We start from the raw sequence: 19,674 nt of genomic DNA on the forward strand, positions 1-19,674 counted from the left end.
GCTCGGCTACAAAACTCTTGGGCGCCCTGCTGAAGCTGAATTGGCTTCTGGTATGGCGTACCTCTGCTGAAGCTTTGAAAAAAACTGTAGGGCTAATGAGGTTGGGGAGGCGGGGCAGAGAAGTCCTGGAAGCGAGCGGTGGCCCTGCTTTCCTTAAACCACTCCAGAGCCAAATCTGCCTTGTCCAAAAACAGCAAGTCCAATGAAAGGGCATGTCCAGGATGGGCGATTGAACATCACCTGAAAGACCTGTTGACCGTAGGCAGGCGTGGCGGCGAATGGCCCCGCTGGTGCCAGTGGCTCACCCAATGGAATCAGTGGTCCTGAATCCTGATTTAAGGGAATTGTCCAGACCACTGACTTCTTGAAAGTCATCACACCAATTTTATTTGTGGTATTGTTGCTCTATCTCATCACCCACTTCATAATTGTTGTCCATATCTATGCTAACTAAGGAATTCACAGTATGCTTTCTTCCTTGCGAATGAGGCAAGTCAAGCAGGGGTCTGGGAGATGTGGCAATTTCAGGTAACAGACTCAGTCGGGGTCATAGCAGCGCTGACACTGAGTCATAGAGCACAGTGTCAGTGTAGTCAGTGCATTGACCCCAAGGCAGGGGAACCAGCATGGATCATGGTGGTGCAGGAGCTGAGGAAGGCTCTGTGGTGGATTTAGAGCAGGGAGCTCCAGCCTTTTTTGTAGTAAAAGCTACTTAAGTTCAATGGAAGGTCTCCAAAGTTGTGAATATTATTAGAATTTTAATACTGACCGCATGAGAGAAGTTTACATGTTTGTTTTAAATATACACTTTTCAGTTTTTGTAGGCTGTACACAGAAGAGAACTACTTATGGGTAGCTCAAGAGCTGCTGATAGCTCACAAGCTACTCGTTGGAGACACCTGATTTAGAGGGTCCAGCTGGCACAGAGGGTAAACCCACCAGCTGTACCCCAGATAGAGGGCCTTGTGGCGCGACCCCAGGCGCCAGAAGCAAACTTGATGAGGATCTATCACTGACATTTTTTTTCAACAGTCCTTACGCAGCCATTTTCGGAGGTAACATTTCCCTTGTACACAGAAAAATTACTTACAGTAAAGTGTCCCAAAGAGACCAGTGGTAGCTCAGAATGTGTGTCTTGTAGTACAGAAAAAAGAACTGAGGTTGGTGTGTGCATTAGTGGTGCCTATCTAGGCTTTGTCATTTCTGGAGCAGAAGGTGTGAGTGCAGAACTGCACTGTGCCACCTATCGGCGCACAGAGGTACTGCTGAATTTATTTTCCAGATCCAGTCTCACGACTGGGGAATACTGAAAAGGTGAGAAATCTGTAGTTAGAAATCTCTGTCAGAAAGCCTATATCATAGAAGGTTGTGTATATCATGTAGGTTGTGATTTTGACATTCCCTTTCAGCTGTGTTCGTTTCAACATGTGTGGTTGGATCCAATAGAATTTTAGTGCCAGCTTCAGGACCTGTTTCGTCCTGTAAGAGACAGACTTGGTTCAGTGATGCATACCTACCTAATGATACATGATTGCAAGTGGTGAAGCAGTAATGTTTTACAAATAAATATTGTCTTTTGCCTTCTTTCCTGTGTTCTCTAGCCCCCTGGATCAGAGGACCAGACTGCAGCTATGATAGCCATTCTCTTTGAGATGGGATTCTGTGACCGGCAACTAAATCAGAGGCTGTTGAAGAAGCACAATTATAACCTAATGGAAGTGGTGACTGAACTGATTCAGATCAATGACAATGACTGGTATACCAGTCGATACTGAGCAAAATTCTGATTTGGGAATCTAAGACCCACCAGAACTGGTACCAAGAGTTATTAAATAAAGAAGCACTCTTTTCTGCAAGACTTAATTCAATTCTAATGTCTCAAATAGATGTTTTCGGTTTACTTAATACGAAGAAAAGTTTGATTTAGCATCTTTTATGGAATCATAACAGGAAAGGCTTCACAGCATTTTAAAAATACAACTGAAGGAAATTAAACCTGTATAACCCTCCTCCTATGAAGTGTACATACGTAAACTCCCTACTTTTAAGGTGCTTTGGGAAAAAAATACCTATATATTTCAATTTCTTACTCATTTTGCAGCTATGTTATACTGCACAGTTGACAGCTTGCTGATTTATTCATGTGTACCAGGCTAATGACGTTAAGTGTATATGTTACCTTTTGTCATTTCAAAGGTGCACACTTAGTTATGAGGCAAAAAATAAATTGCAAACAAGTGTGCACTACAAATGTACATGTATATTGTTAAGGCAGTTCTGAAACTGATTTGGTGCATCCTATAATTTTCATCGTTAGGTAAATAGAGAAATGTTTTTACAGTTTTGTCTAAAACGTCTGACTGCCACTCATGGAGGAATCGTGTCTAGCTTTCTCATCATGTTTTGAGCTTTCACGTTTGACAGATCTGTGCTTATGCTCTTCCAGTTAAAGTTTTTTTTTTTTTTGCATTCTGGGACAAAGACCTGGGGAGCGTGAGAGCTTTTGGTGTGTAATGATTGCCTGCATAGCCTTGACAATGCCTTGAATGGCACACCGGCCTCTGTGTTCTTAGTTTATATATTCAGTAGCTAGGGTCCAAGAGACTGACTTTGTTTATGTTAACCAAGTGCCATTTTAAAGGGAACATACTGAAAAAACCTGTTAATTTCTCACTTCTGCTTGCTGCTGTAGTGAGTGAGGAACATACTAAGTAGCAATAACGCCTATCTAGAGTTTTAGGAGAACATAAGTATCAAAATGCTGAACATGCTTTACTGGATGCTGGTATATTCACAAAGACAGAAATTGAATACCAAGAAGCAATCTGCTCATCATAGTTGTTCCCTAAAAATAGGCGCTTTTTGTATGGAAACATACTTTAGGAGGTAGCCCACTCACCTAAAAGGTGTTAACAGTTCGTTTCTTGTGCAGGGATGCACGTTGAGATGCAGCGCGCTCTTTACTTTTGACTACAATGGCTTCTCTAAGGAGATCACTGAGTGCCTGCTCTTAGTGAAACACGCTTAGATTTTCTCCTATAGATCAGAGATTTGCAACATTTTTCTGTGGTCTAAATTACACACCAGCAATTATTAAAACATATGGTTAAATGTGTTTGTCCTTTAAAGGGCAGCAAAGCCTCATGCTGGTTTAATCGTTTTGCAAGGGCCATGATGGGACCAGATTTACACATACTCTGATGTAGTTGCCATGCCTGAATGCGTGTTCAGAAGGGGAGTTTTTTCTATGAATTCATAATACAAGTGATTTATCCGACATTGCAGGGCATGCTGTGCAGATTTTATTTTAAACTTTAGCTTCCTTATAGTGTGCTTTGTGACATGCACATGTACTACACATGTATTAACTATACAGTACCAGATAACTGTGAACACCATAACAGGATGGCCACAAAATCTGTATCACGACTGCAAAATCACCACCAAACATTTTTTGGGAATCCAGTGTAGAGTCTCAACTTTCGAACAGTGTTGAAGTGTTAATTTATCTAGACAATAGCGCAAATCATCTATGTAAAGCACCCATCTTAGTGTTTCAGATTTACATTTTGTACTTTCTCGCATAGGTGTTGCTGTTTCTCCAAGGGACTGCACACCAGTGTTGTTCACAAACACAAATTCAAGATACAGCAGAGGCTGATACACAGCTGCATGTCAATGTCAACACTTTAACTGCGCCAGCAATTACACTGAATGACTGTACTGTGCAATGGCTTGTGCTTTTTTTTCTCTATTAAGCATGGCAAAAGTTATAGTGAATAAACCCAAACGCATCAAGATATTTTAAAAGTGTAGTGCACAAGAGGTTCGGAAGACAATTGCTTATGGTTAGTTGCAAATGAATATGACATTTAGTAATAGATTCTGTATTAAACGGGTGTGGAGGAGAATTCAGTTGTATCTCGTAAGGAGCGAAATGCATGGAATCATTCACCAGCAGCTGATTAACAGCACTTCGGTAATGAAAGCATTCTGTATATACTGTTTTCAATTTGTTTAAAAAACTGCATCAAAGAAATGATATACATACAATATTTTGCTATGCAATGAAATTCTTAACAAAAAATAGTATAAAACAGCGTTTTGCATAGGAACTGTGTCTAATCTGTTCGTTTCTTGATTATGATGAAAAGGTTATTGTTTAAAGGTGTGTTTAAATAAATACTAGCCAAAAATAGAATTGCGTTTTGAAGCAAGTGCATTAAATAGATGAAATGATTATCTTCTAAATATTGAGGCCAGAAAGAAGCTCAGAGGTGTAATAGAAACAAAGCATCTTCAATAGTTTGTAAATTTCCACTCTTTTTAGCTCTAAACTGCTTATTTATAAGCTGTTTTGCATTAATCTTCAGTTCCAAAAAAGCATTACTCGTTTCTACATCATCATGTAGAAATTGATGTTATGAAAAACATGACTATGTGATAGTTCGAGTTTTAAAGCTACTGAAAAACTTGGAATGATTTTTAATGGCGGAGAAAAGACTGGATTGACTAGTTTCTTTAGCAATATTTAGGTTTAGGGTTTTGGGGAAGATTGGGACACGTTGGTTTGTTGTATTCCTTGTGAACAGGTATGCCTCATGAAAAATTCCTCATAATAATGTACATAAAGACGGGCATTTTTTCATATAGAAACATTACAGGGCTGAAGTGCAGCCTTCTCAACCAGAAGCTGATTTCGAAGGAAATTCTTTTACATCCAGTTTTCAAGTATGTGACATTACTGTGTACAACAAATCAGTGCATTCTAAAAGGTTTTGTTTCCATGATCATGTTTGGTAAACTCATGCACAATCTTAAAACAACGTTAAGATCCTTATTTTTGACACAGTGTAGCATTTCAGGGCGCCTGCTGTCCTGAGCAAACGATTGCTTAGTCCTAGCAAACAGGCCCCATATTCTGCTTCCCTAACATCTTGTGAAGTGTCCTGTAAAGATAATAAAACCAAATGTCAATCTGGTAAAGTGGGGCACTTTCATGTAAATGTACTGCCATATCAGAAACTCGTGTATCTGTCTTTCTGACCAGAACAGTTGAGATGTGTTGTGCACAGGCTAGGCTAAAAACTAATTTAGTAAAAATATTACACTATTGAGTTAAATGTTCAGCGTATTTAGGAAAAAGTACTATTACATTACATTTTCTTTAAGTTGCTTAAATCGACCCAACTTAACGAGTGTGCGGTATACAATTACAAGGAGAAACCAGTTTGCTGATCTGATTTCCTGTGCAGAAGGAGTGGCAATCTAGACTACATAAGTGTTTTTAAAACTAAACTTTGAATCAAGGGCTTTTTTCTGCAAGTACTGTATTTGAAATAGAAGAGGACGTAGACCTGATGAAAAATTCTACAGAAGTCATTGACTTACAACGTGCCCATTTAATAAAAATGATAGCCTCCTGTTGTTGTGACGTACAGGTGTACTTCAGTTAAATGTCCTTAAACTCACTATTCCTTTGAGGCAGGTTGGTGTTACTGTCCAAACCTTATTGCCTTGCATTAAGTTTAGGACAGTGCCACGTCACTGTTCACAATATATTTCCTGTCTGGGCCTTTTCACATTTTAACACAGTGTATAATAATCTGTCTTCTCAAGCGTACTGTAGACTAACAGGAAAAGTATGCTTTAACTAAATGGATCAGACTAAACAGCATGGTGTAGCCCAAGTGTAGTCATGCTGACAAAACTAATGATTGCTAAGTTGCCCCGGCTGTAATCTTTTGTTGAGGCTAAAATTGGGGAATTTTGCTAACAGTCCTGGGCAGAATAAAGCTTTCATCAAGAAAGAACAATGACTGAAAATCCATAAAATATAAAACAATATATCCTATTGCATGTCAGAAAAGTAACATAAATAATAACTCGCTTTGTCAATCCTGTTTATGTGAAAAGGAAAGCAAACGTTCAGGTTTATACCAGGTGCTGCTGACCTCTTTGATTTTGGGCTGCTCGAAGTTAACAACTATAATCTCAGATGCATAAAGAATGACTCACATCAAAGAAGAAACAGAAACACTTAGAAAACGTGTCTGTCTGCAGGTTAAAATGTGCCCTAAAGGGTATTGTTGCTAAAGTCAGGCTGAGGGAATCCCTGAAAAATGCAAAACATATGTTTGCTGAAAACTATTAGGAGCTGAAGTAATAATTTCAGATAGCATTGATTAAAACACTGTTCAATCAGTGTTTAAAGGTGTTGGGATGGCAGGTGGATTCAAACTAGCAAATATTCATGGAAATGTTTATTAAGTCCCCTTGGACAATTTGTAATGAAATATGAATAGCCAATTAAAAGTCAGACTTTGATGTGTTTACTGTTTTAAAAAAAGCAGGTTAAGTAGACTTAAAGTTCAAGCTATTTTAAAACATTTATGCTCGGTACCACATTGCTATTTGTGCTCCTAGTCAAAAAAAGTTTCCTCTAAGGCAAACTATGTGGCCCTAAAACTCAATTTAATTGGATGAATGTCTATGAATATGCCAGAAAACAGGGTCATTAAGGTATGTTGTGTGTCTGCATTTATTTGTAGCCACCTCATCCTGGTTAGGTATTCTGAATTTGCAATTAGTTGGTAGCTCCCTTGCACATATCATTTTAGTTTTTAACAGCCTTTATTTTTTTAATACACACAAATGCATAAATTAAATAACAGAAATGTACTCTGAGATGAGCTACAATTTTTTAAGACGTAACACCTGGTAACTTTTTGTCGAGTAGAGATAAACAAAGGATTCTTTCGCCAAAAGAACTTCGTTTTTTTTAATGACTCCATGTCTCAAATTTGTAACAACCCCTCAGGATACAGTGCCCATATACTCTTCATATCTTCAGGACCGTAGCATGGCAGTACACTTTGTGTTTCTTGCACTGAGAAAGCTTAGACATATGTATCCTGTTTTGACATTTCTGGTGCAGAGAGGAACATGAAATCGTATTCTATGTTTATACAATTGTTCATTTAAGAGTGTCTTCAGGTGAATATTAGTCCCTATTGATGAACATTTTTGCAGAATCATAAGGTGGAAAAAAAATCATTAAATGTCTTTTTAAACGCTCTTAAATTGGCACAGAAAGACCAGGAGGAGGAAGGTGGAAGTGTGCAAGTAACAGCTACAAATTCCTGCACTCATAATCTTGTGTATTGGCCATCAGACAGTGTAACCCCCTCAAGTCATCCCAAGCAAGCAAATCCTTTTGAACTGAAGATCACTTTGTTTCTATGAGATGGTGTAACAAATAGAGGAATCAAATGCAGAAATCATTATGGCTTTTGCAGCAGGTTTGGAATTGGACTTTGAAAGTGTGAGTTGTTGGGTGCACTCATTATTTTGTGGGAAAGATGTGTGAGCGTGAAACGTTCAAAAAGTAACACAAAAACTGCATTAACATTTTAATGTATAAATTCTACAGCATAAAACATGAAATAGCTATAACATAATGTTGCTTTTGTTCTCCCTTTGCTATAACACCTATGCTCAGGCAGAAGTAATATTTTGTTTGCTTTGTATATTTGGTTAACGTCTGCATGTGTTAATTTATAATATTTCATAGTGGAGGTTAAAATCTTTATATATTATTTAGGATAAGCACTTTAAAGTCTTCAAATGTGATGTAAAAAAACATGTCTCCTAAATGATTTAATAAAACTTTATTCAAATGAACTCTGCAAAACATCTGTGAAATGTATGACTCAGTACTCCACACTGTCCTTTTTATGTGTAGATTTTTCACAATTGTATCTGTGTGACTGCTATATAAAATACAGTAGAACATCACTGGTGTGTAAAACTATTCAACCTTAAGAGTTTTTGCAGTTAGTATTAATATTTTTGACAACTAAACAGTGTAATATTTTCTGAAGCAGCAATTTAAACATGCTTGGTAAATGCATAAGTAAAAAAGATTGCTTTTGCTGTTCATAGAGTATTGAATTATTAGATAAAATAGCAGACCTTTCAAATATGTAATAAAATTAGTGATCCTGCTCACTTTAATTACATTATGTTACTCCATCCGTAATTCTTGGTTAGGAATTCTTCTTATACTCGGTATATGCTGACATGGTATTGTGTTTTCATTTATTTTATTTATTTTGGGTTTTATTAAGCATATAAAGACAAGTAGGTTACAACATTCAGCCTGATTTTGAGTTTGGTGCAGTGTATTTACTCGTCAGGGCGACAGGGTAAAGTGTTTAGTCGCCCTGAGGGAATACCCCCCTACCAGAGTTTTTCTGGATACAGTACAGTTTCAGGCTATGATACAGATGGTTGAGCCTCTGTCCTGGATTTCGGTGAGAATGACTCTGAGGCTGCTGGACCTCATAGCCTCCTGCATCCTGCTAGTGACACATACCTGATGGTATATGCAGGCTCTGCATTGGGCCCAAAAGTTTCAATGGGCTCAGCATCAGGGAAATCTCTCTGACATGGTCCAGATCTCAGAATGAACTGCACAAGATCTGCATTGGTGGCTAACGAACCACAATTGGTCAGAGGCAGCTCCTGCTCCCTTCCCCAAACAGATCTGACAGTAGTGGCAGATGTGCCACTCCTGGGATGGGGGTGCCACCTGGGAGATGCAGAGATCAGAGGCATCTGGTCTCCGGTAGAGCCCAGACTCCACATCAGCCTGTTGGAGCTCCGGGCGATCAGACAGGCATTGAAAGCATTTCTGCCCTCTTGTAGGATGTTGGCATTGTATATACTATACCAAAATGAGTTATACTGTGCACAGAGTTCCGTGGATCCCCAAAGGCCTTACAGAGGCTAAAGTAGATAATACTACAGGGAGTGCAGAATTATTAGGCAAGTTGTATTTTTGAGGATTAATTTTATTATTGAACAACAACCATGTTCTCAATGAACCCAAAAAACTCATTAATATCAAAGCTGAAATTTTTGGAAGTAGTTTTTAGTTTGTTTTTAGTTTTAGCTATGTTAGGGGGATATCTGTGTGTGCAGGTGACTATTACTGTGCATAATTATTAGGCAACAAAAAAAAATATATACCCATTTCAATTATTTATTACTACCAGTGAAACCAATATAACATCTCAACATTCACAAATATACATTTCTGACATTCAAAAACAAAACAAAAACAAATCAGTGACCAATATAGCCACCTTTCTTTGCAAGGACACTCAAAAGCCTGCCATCCATGGATTCTGTCAGTGTTTTGATCTGTTCACCATCAACATTGCGTGCAGCAGCAACCACAGCCTCCCAGACACTGTTCAGAGAGGTGTACTGTTTTCCCTCCTTGTAAATCTCACATTTGATGATGGACCACAGGTTCTCAATGGGGTTCAGATCAGGTGAACAAGGAGGCCATGTCATTAGATTTCCTTCTTTTATACCCTTTCTTGCCAGCCACGCTGTGGAGTACTTGGACGCGTGTGATGGAGCATTGTCCTGCATGAAAATCATGTTTTTCTTGAAGGATGCAGACTTCTTCCTGTACCACTGCTTGAAGAAGGTGTCTTCCAGGAACTGGCAGTAGGACTGGGAGTTGAGCTTGACTCCATCCTCAACCCGAAAAGGCCCCACAAGCTCATCTTTGATGATACCAGCCCAAACCAGTACTCCACCTCCACCTTGCTGGCGTCTGAGTCGGACTGGAGCTCTCTGCCCTTTACCAATCCAGCCACGGGCCCATCCATCTGGCCCATCAAGACTCACTCTCATTTCATCAGTCCATAAAACCTTAGAAAAATCAGTCTTGAGATATTTCTTGGCCCAGTCTTGACGTTTCAGCTTGTGTGTCTTGTTCAGTGGTGGTCGTCTTTCAGCCTTTCTTACCTTGGCCATGTCTCTGAGTATTGCACACCTTGTGCTTTTGGGCACTCCAGTGATGTTGCAGCTCTGAAATATGGCCAAACTGGTGGCAAGTGGCATCGTGGCAGCTGCACGCTTGACTTTTCTCAGTTCATGGGCAGTTATTTTGCGCCTTGGTTTTTCAACACGCTTCTTGCGACCCTGTTGACTATTTTGAATGAAACGCTTGATTGTTCGATGATCACGCTTCAGAAGCTTTGCAATTCTATGAGTGCTGCATCCCTCTGCAAGATATCTCACTATTTTTGACTTTTCTGAGCCTGTCAAGTCCTTCTTTTGACCCATTTTGCCAAAGGAAAGGAAGTTGCCTAATAATTATGCACACCTGATATAGGGTGTTGATGTCATTAGACCACACCCCTTCTCATTACAGAGATGCACATCACCTAATATGCTTAATTGGTAGTAGGCTTTCGAGCCTATACAGCTTGGAGTAAGACAACATGCATAAAGAGGATGATGTGGTCAAAATACTAATTTGCCTAATAATTCTGCACTCCCTGTAATGCTCTGTTTTGTGGTTGTGTGGTCAGTTAGGTCAGTTAGGGTTATCAGAGGGTAGAGCTAAGCATTTGTTGTACACACACAGTTAAGAAATGAGGCACACACTTAATGACTAACTCCAGGCCAAGTTACTTTGTCACCTTATTTTTAGAACCAAAAGAATCTTTGTTGCAGGTAAGTACAGTTTCAAGTATGTATCACTTTCAAGTATCAAATGCACTTTGTTTAGCATTCACAGGTCAAACAGTGTACAGGTAATACTCTTCAATTTAAAAAATAGTTCAATTTCTCATAGAAAGCAATGCAGTCCTGGGGAGGAAAAGTAATAACACAGTTTGTAGGTAAGTACTAGACTTACGATCCCAGTCTCCGGGGGTTAAGGTGTCCACAGCGCAGTGTTTAGGAAGACACCAGGGGTGCACCAGCAGCAACACGGGACCAGCCGGGTGCAGAGGTCAGATTTGGTGTTGGGTGTTCCATGGAATCCTACGGAGACCGGGGGCACTTAAAAGAAAACAGCTTGCAGGTAAGTACCCGCAATTTCAGGGCGCAGACCTGGGGGGGGTTTAGATCAGCACCAGGGGCCACAGGTCAGCACCAAACACACACACTCAGCAGCACAGGGGTGGCCGGATGCAGGCTGCAAACACAGCATTAGGCGCCTAATGTTTTTCAATGAGGGAACCCCAGGGAGGTCACAAAGATGCTGCAGGCATGGTCCAGGGAGTCGACTGAAGAAAACCAACTGCTAGATATGTAAGTTGAGAGCCCACTGGATATTGCTATTGGGGTGGGTTCCCCAAGGCCAGGGGGCTGCGGGTGCAGGGGTACCTTTAGGCATCAGGAAATCTTCACTGGATCCGGTCCCGGTCAGAGGGGCCCTCTGGATTTAGGCTTCAGGTGTCATCGTGTTGGTCAGGACAGGTCAGCCCAAGGTGGACTCGAGGTCGGAATCGCCTGGGAACTCTCTCTGGTCCCGTGTGCCACTTGGGCCGTGGGTGTGGGGTGCAGAGTGGGCAGGACTTGTGGATCCGGGGCGGTTCTGGAGTCCTTCTTGGAGGTTTCTTTGTGGACAGAGCTGCCGACAGGCAGGCAGTCGGCTGGGGGTTTGTAGAGGTCGCTGGTCCTGCAAGATGAGTCTTCTTCTTGTAGCAGGAGTCTTGAAGCTGCAGACAGGTCTGTAGAGCTGGGGAAAAGTCACTAGTTGTCTGGCGTCTTCTCTACTGGTGCGGCTCTTCAGTCCTTCTTCTTTTCAGGTTGCCAGGAATCTGTAGAGCAAGGTTCAGGGGTGCCCCTAAATACAGGATTTAGGGTCATTACAGGGGTCAGAGAGCAGTAGCCAATGGCTTCTGTCCCTGAGGGTGGCTAGTCTCTTCCTGTGCCCAGTCACTTTGGAGAGGGGGCACATTCCTAACTCTATTGGCTATCAACCTCCAAAACAAGATGAAGGATTCTACCAGAAGGGATTCACCTCAGCTCTGGGCACCCTAGAGGTGGTCCTAGCTGAGGTGGACACTCTTCCTGGTGGTTACTAATTTTCTCGCTGGACCGGCTGCCAAAGTGGGGCTTGGTCCAGGGAGGCAGGCATCTCCAATAGCTGGAGTGCCTTTGGGCGGTGTAACATGAGGCAGGAGCCTTTGAGGCTCACCGCCAAGAGCTGCGTTCCTACAGGGGGGAGGTGTGAAGCACCTCCACCTAGAGCAGGCGTTGTTCCTGACCCCAAAGAGCACAAAGGCTCTCACCATATGGAGTCAGAAACTTGTCTGATAGTGGCAGGCTGGCACAGACAAGTCAGGCTTACACTAGAGGACTGGGTGAAATACCGGAGCATCTCTAAGATCTAATACATCCAACACTGGCATCAGTGTGGGTTTATTGTGCTGAGAAATGTGATACCAAACTTCCCAGTGTTCAGTGAAGCCACCATGGAGCTGTTGATTTTGTAATGACAAACTCCCAGCCCATGTACTCAATATGACCACACTGCACTTACAATGTCTAAGAAAGGACTTAGACACTGAAGGGGCATATTGCTTATGCAGCTATGCCCTCACTTGTGTAACCATGCACCCTGCCTTAGGGCTGTAAGGCCTGCCAGAGGGGTGACTTACCTTTGCCACAGGCAATGGTTTGTGGGCATGGCACCCAAAGGGGAATGCCATGTCGACTTTACCTTTTTCTCCCCACAAACCCACCCAATCTGCAATGGCAGTGTGCATGTGTTTGGTGAGGCATCTCTTAGGGTGGCACAATACATGCTGCCGCCCTTAGGGACCCTTGCTGGTCACAGGGCCCTTGGTACCACTGGTACCTTTTACCAGGGACTTAGCTGTGTGCCATGGGCGTGCCAATTGTGGAAGCAAATGGTACAATTTACGGAAAGAACACAGGTGCTAGTTAGCAGGATCCCAGCACAGACTCAGTCAAGTTAGCATCAGATACCAGGCAAAAAGTGGGGGAGTAACCAAGCCAAAAGGGGCACTTTCCTACACCTCTCTCTAATGGAAGGCAGTGCAGTTGCTCATGGACAGCACCACTGCCATGTGGTACTGCAATATGCAAAGCGGCGTAGGGTCATGGACCCTTTGTGAAAAGGCTCTGTGCCTCTGGACGTGGTGGGAACAGGAGGGCATATCCCTGGTGGTTCAACATCTATATGGGTCTCTGAACGTCAGAGCAGACAAACTCAGCTGACAATGCTCCAGTCGATCTCCATCTGGAGGTGGCACAAGGCCTCTTCCAGTAGTGAGGAGAACCTTTGTTAGATCTGTTCGCCTCCACAGAGAATGCACAATATCAACAGTATTGCGCATTGGGAATCCAAGGCGACAATCACTCAGACGCTTTTCATCTTGAGTGGAACTCCTGTCTCCTGTAAGTCTTTCCACCCATACCACTTCTGCCCAGAGTTTTCAAGAAGATCAAGAACGAATGGTCAGAAGTAATCCTTGTGGCTCCAGACTGGGCAGAGAGAGTTTGGTCTCCCGAGCAATTTGCATGGCCATTTATCCTCCAATCCAACTGCCACTTCAGGAGGATCTTCTATCGCAGCAGCACTTCCTGAGTGGAGATTGAGTGGGGGCATTTGACAGCTTTTGACCTTGTGCCCCAAGTCTTTAACGTTATCTTGGCAGCAGATGTCCCTCCACCAAAATGGTATATGCTTGTCGTTGGAAGAAATTTGTGGCATGGTGCACAGACAAGTCTGTTAATGCCCTTTCTACCCCTCTTTCCGAGGTTCTGTTGTTTATACTTTCTTTGGCCTAGCAGGGCTTTGCTATCAGCGCTCTCAAATTTATTTGTCTGCAATTTCTGCTTTTTTGAGTTTGCCTGATCAACCTTCTTTAAGTCTGCTGTTTTAAATATGTTCCCCAAAGATCTTACACTTTCCCTCCTTCCCCATTCATAATGCCCCAATAGGATTTTAATTTGGTTTCTACATTTTTGATATGCGCTCCTTTCGAGCCTCTCTACAATTGTCCTCTCAGGCTTCTCACTTTGAAAATATCCTTTCTTCTGGTCATTACCTCTGGCTGCAGGGTGAGTGCGCTGCAGGTATTGCCATCTAAACCGCCCAACCTTTCCATCTGTCCTGACAGAGTGGTGCTTTGTACTAGGGATTCGTTTTTGCCTTGCCTAATTTTTATGCACCCTCAGATCCTTCTAAGGACCCTCACATCCTTCTACCTTGATCGTACAAAAGAGTTCTGCGGGATGATCAACTCTGTCAGTTATGTGAGTGTGGAGAAAAGTCAGGCAGTGCAGAAGTGGACTATCTCCAGGTCGGTCATCCTCTGCATTAAGATCTACTACGCACTGCCCAAAAAGCATCCTCCGGAGGCTTTATGTGCTCACTCAAACCAAGCAAAAGCTGCGACCACTGCGTTTGCATGCAGAGTTCCAGTCCTTGACATCTGTCAGGTGGCAACGTGGGTGTCTATGCACACGTTTACTAAACACTGCCTGGACAGTCTGGGTCGAAGTGATGGGCACTTTGCCTGTTTGGTCCTGCAGGACTTTCTAGTATGATCTTAGTTCGCAGACTCACCTCTGGGGATGGTATTACTTGGGCATCTATTCTAAGGTAAGGAATCTGCAACTTGTTTGTCTCTATCAGATGGACAAGTTACTTACCTTTGGTAACGCCTTATCTGGTGGAGACAATATGTAGTTGCAGATGCCTTACTGACCCACTCATCCTCCCCACTCTGCAAACTGATTTCTAGGTACAGGAACTCCCCTTTCACAGCCCTAGTTTTGATGCACCAGTAGTCAGAATTCTTTATGGCTGTGCGCTTCTGGCATGAAATGTTGTGAAAAGAAACTGACGTCTATGTTGGACTCGCGATGGCATAGCCGATGCCACCGGACGCGGAGCTGATCAACGCCACCTAAAGGAGCACAGGGCTACTGCTCAAGAAAATCTCCAGATCCAGAGAGACGCCTGGTGAAATTCCATGGTAAGGAATCTGCAACTAGATATTGTCTCAATCAGATAAGGTGTTATCTTATTTCTCTGGCCCTGCAGTATATGATCTGCCAGATGATGCAATTTGACTTGCTCATTGGAGACGAAGCGTTTTTCTTTGCAACCAGCAAGCGTTGGCAAGATGACAGTCCTGGTGCCTTGAATTCCAAAGGCTGGCATCGGTGCACGGTCTGATGGGCCAAATTACAACCTTGTCTCGAACTAGATCTCCAACTTTTGGGATAGAACCTGTAGATGCTGGTGTATCCCTCATCCCCACAGCAGCGGCATACGTGGTAGAACGCACATCTTGGAAATGCTGTAGTTCCTGTAAGACAGTGAGACGTTCATTTATGTCAAAAGGAGTTTCTGCAGCCACTGCACCAGGACCATCAAGATCTGGAACATACATCAGGGTGACAAAAAGGACTTCTTATCGGGTATGCCCCCTCCCTCCAAAGATCTTACAGCAGTAGAGGATACCCTCTCTCTCTTCTTTCGCCCCACTATTAAATTTCCCTCAGGCTGATACTGGGAAGAATAATTCACAGCTACACCCAGGGTTCCCATGGTATCCCTGTAAGCTTTAGAGCCAAAGGCAGTGCCCTGGTTGAGTAGAATGCAGCTACTGCATAAGTCTGGACAAAGACTTGTACATTTTGAAATGCAAGCATCAGCCAGTCACTGTGGCCACACCCAAAGGAATCTGGAGCAGGAATCTACAGCAAAAAGAATGTATTTGTATGCACCATCAGAATTTAAGGGGCCACAGTGGTCCAGGTACACACACTGAATATGCTTATTGGACAATAAGAAGGATGTCTGTGGTTGGTGCTTAACGGTGGAGCTTAGATTTGCTTGCAGATGTCACAACTAAGAAGGTACTACTTTGTTTGTACAGACCATTCCACCAGTAGTATTTTTGTAATAAGGAAATTGTAGCCACCACACCAGCATGGGCAGAAGCCACATACCCTTACCTAATGCTTGAATTAGTTTCAGTTTCAGCCTACAATCTTGGTTGGGGATCACACAATCACCCACCCCTGGAATAGTTACATAGAGAGTGTTTTAAGTGGTAGAAATATTTTGCTGGATATGCTTATAGTAAAGGGACGGCCGTTGGTCAAGGCCTTCATGGCAGCTGGGAATGAGTAATAGCAGCTACTGTAGCAGTACTGACTGTAGATTTGTCTGCTTCACCAGCCAGTGAATTCCCTACAACATGTATTCCTATACGTTGATGGCCCAATGTATGTAATACACAAACCCATCACAGTTTCTTTCAGTTCTGCCACCTTCCCCCAAAGTACTTTATGCCTGATAGTGTTTCCTTTAGAGTAGAAGGGTGATGCGAGATGGGATCTGCCGAGCCCCATCTACCTGATACCCACGCAGTCTGTACGGCAGAGCGCAGCAGCTGCAAAACGCATTGAGGCTGTGGGGAAGAGTCCCATCCCTTGCTCCCCACCTGGATGACTCACTCTGGCTTGAAAGAAGCTCAGCCTCTCACAACAGCCGCTGACCATGCTGAAGTGCCTCATGGATTGCCAGGTACTGTGTGCTGTGGGATACTGTCCTGCGGTGCTGCGGTTGGAGTGGAGCTGCAGATACGTGAAGGCAGGGGGCCCGAGCGCCGTGAGCACTGATTGGCGCCGCACCACACCCAAACCACACACGGCGATGAGCTCAGCTGACTTGGGGACCTGACTGCGCCACCACCTTGTTCCTGCCTGGGACCCTGGGTCTATGCTCCCCTCTTCCTGCCATCAACCGCTGCAACCCTTGCGAGCCCACCGGCGCCCGAGGGACTCTGTGCTCATAAGGCTGAGAGGAGCCTTCACTGTCTCTGCACTTGTCTTGGATTGTGTCCTTGCCCATCCAGGAGGAACATTAGTAAAAGGGCATCAAAAAGGCTGCTGGCCCTGCGGCTCACATTCCACCTAACCAGGTGGGTCCTCCCAGCTTCTCCCTGTGTTTGCCCTAGGAGGGTTGTGTAATTTCGCAGCTAGCGGGCCCACCATTGGGGGTCACTGAGGCACTGACATAAGTGAACACGGGGCTAATATCTTAGATCCTGCTCTTGGTCCCCCCGACGACCATTGGGCCTAGTACCCTGCTGAAGCCCCAAGGCCCTCCCTTCTCTATCACTTGCAAAAGGTGGTGTTGGAAACTGACGGCCCTTCCGTATCCCGGCTGTGCAGTGACGGATAAATATTGTCTGGAATTTCTGAAGGGTAGCCACCCCCTTCATTTTCATGGTGCCATCAACGGAGGTCCCCAGATCTCCCTTACACCTACAACCATGGCGCAGGGTGCCACAACACAGCAAGATGGTAAAGCCCAAGGTCGCCAAGCTCTTCCCTCATGAGTGTCCAGAACCGCTGCCCTTCCCACTTCTAATGAGTGCACCACTGCCACCCTGGAACAACTGACGGAACTCTTCACACGCACTCCGCCCAATTCGAAAAGGTCCTACAGGCAATTCAGGATACCAAAACATTGTTGGAGTACAAGATCGACACAGGATGTCAATCTCCCTTGAGTTATCCGCTGCAAATTGACCAACAGAGTAGAAGAGGCTGCATCCTCTTTGGGCACCCTGAGGCCAACCGTTCAGGAACTGTAGGAGAAGATTAAACTGTTGAGCGCAGAAGTGGCAATCCTCCATCGCATAGCGGAAGATGCAGAAGGACTCTCCATGTGCTTCCTAGGACGAACGGAGGGGCCGAGCACTGAACTTTTATTGAGAAGTGGTTGATGGACACAATATTGGTCAACAAGATCTTTAAGTTTTTTCCCGGCCAAAAGGGTACACAATATACCTGGCAGACAGCCCCCTCTGAGACTGCTTATTGCCATGCTCCTCAACTGCCGTGACTGGGATTCAATACTCCAACAGTTTTGAGCTCATAGTCCCTGGCAGTTTGAGGACACCACCACAGCATAAGTGCAGAAGTAGCTAGGCTCTTACGCCAAAGTCAAACAGTGTCTCGGTGACCAGAACATTAAATATGCACAGTTTTTCCCAGCAAAACTCAAGTAATAGATGGCGAAACAGCCCACAACCTTTCCACACCTGAAGACACCTGGACGTGGATGCACACCAAATGCTTGGTTCAGCCATTGACATAGGGGGCTGCAGCTGTTGACTGGCTGACACCTCACTCTCACCACCATCATCGTATTGTAGTCGGAGCCAAACCAACCAAAACCCATTCGGCAGAGGATCAAGCAATGATACTGCAGGAAGCCACCCAGTATTCCACAAACTCCTTCACTATCCTTAGGAAGGAGCGCCACATGAACTCTGACACCGATGCAAGTAGCTCCTGCACTTCATTTGTGGATATCCACAAGGGGCCTGAGGTTACGCCTCATATGGCAGATGATCTCTGTGGTGTCCCTGACGACCTACTGGCACTTGCTTGCTTTCTGCTCTGCCAACAACCTGGTAAGGCACCAGCTGGGGCAGTCATGATATGCTGAACCTTTAGTTACTGAGTACTGCACTCTCACCACTCTGTCATTGGTGAGGGCCTCTGCAAGCGTGGGCACACACCCTGGATTGCAGGGACATTAGGATCCACTAGAGGGCAATTACTGATGTACTTCACAAAGGACTGAATGTGGCTCCACTAAATTAGGGCGTACAATACGAGCTAAGAATCCCTTGGCACCGGCATGACCCACCGTGAGACTTCCACACGGACAAGTTCTATCCCTTGAGTTCCTTTTATTGCATGAGGTGTTGTTCTGGGGTATCTGGTGGGAGGCTTGACTGTCACCTGTCATGGGGGTATTGTTTGTTAATGTTATGGTTAATATTATTTGTTTGTTTCAGCAAGGCTGGGGTATGTTACTGGGTGGGTGGGGAGGTCATTCAAAGGGAGGGGTCGACTGCTTCATTTGTATATTTATTGATGGAGGCAGGGAGCAGCACACATTAGGGTGGTACTACTTAGTATTGAAATCCCATACCACCAACAAAACCCATGAGCACACACACTGAGACGTTTATCCCACACTATAATGTACTGACATGGAACGTGAGCAGTATGACAACTCCCGCCCAGTGATACTGAATTCACGCATATCTAAAGCGCTGACAGACACCTTTTGCTCTATTACAGGAAACACAACTCAACAACACTGAGCTACGGAAGCTCAAGTCCAAATGGCATGGGCAGGCCTCCGGCACAACCTCATCAGCATTCGTCCGGGGAGTGTTAATTTGGGTTGCACCGAAGGTTCCGTATGCCATGGAGCACTGCAGTGTGGATGTGGGGGGCAGACATGTTGTATTGGAAAGTCAACTAAATAGGTTGCCCCTGACACTGGTGGGTCTTTATGAACCTTATCATAATCAAAGGTAATTCCTTGAAATGCTCACCCCTGTACCTTTTCGAGCCTCAGCTGCTCCTTTCTTGTGGGGTGAGTGGAGACGTCAACTGCATATTGAATGTAGACCTGGACCTGTCTCACCCCCCACTGCACTTACCACTGAGTAGACAGATGTCCCAGTACCTAGGCTTGTGGCACATGGACATTGGGTACCACAAATTGTGGCAACTTGGTCATCCTCTAGACTATGAGTATTCCTTTTATTCTCCGGTACGTGACCTTCATACCAGGATCAACCTGATATTGGGCTCTACCTCTTTTTGGACAGATGCTCAAGCGATCGGAATACCTAACCTGCATTCTATCTGATCTCTGCCCACTGCAGGTGGCATTACAATGGGGCAGATCGCGCCCATGTATTCCTACCTGATACCTACAGAACAAGGAGTTATTGGATCCTCTATTCAGAGAAGAGTTTTCTGCATGCATCAGGCAGT

General features: G+C 44.1%; 1 protein-coding gene across 2 annotated transcripts in view; it reads left to right on the forward strand.

Annotated features, from left to right (window-relative positions):
- NBR1 (NBR1 autophagy cargo receptor) overlaps nucleotides 1-7,683 on the forward strand; it is a 751,844-nt gene extending 744,161 nt beyond the window's left edge. For both annotated transcript variants that reach the window (XM_069237768.1, XM_069237769.1), the window contains exon 22: nucleotides 1,602-7,683. In XM_069237768.1, the coding sequence (XP_069093869.1) occupies nucleotides 1,602-1,775 (174 nt within the window). In that variant the 3' untranslated portion in view covers nucleotides 1,776-7,683. The remainder of the gene's footprint in view (nucleotides 1-1,601) is intronic.
- The last annotated feature ends 11,991 nt before the right edge of the window (nucleotides 7,684-19,674 follow it).

Source organism: Pleurodeles waltl, chromosome 6 (assembly GCF_031143425.1).
Source record: "Pleurodeles waltl isolate 20211129_DDA chromosome 6, aPleWal1.hap1.20221129, whole genome shotgun sequence".
NCBI lineage: Eukaryota > Metazoa > Chordata > Amphibia > Caudata > Salamandridae > Pleurodeles > Pleurodeles waltl.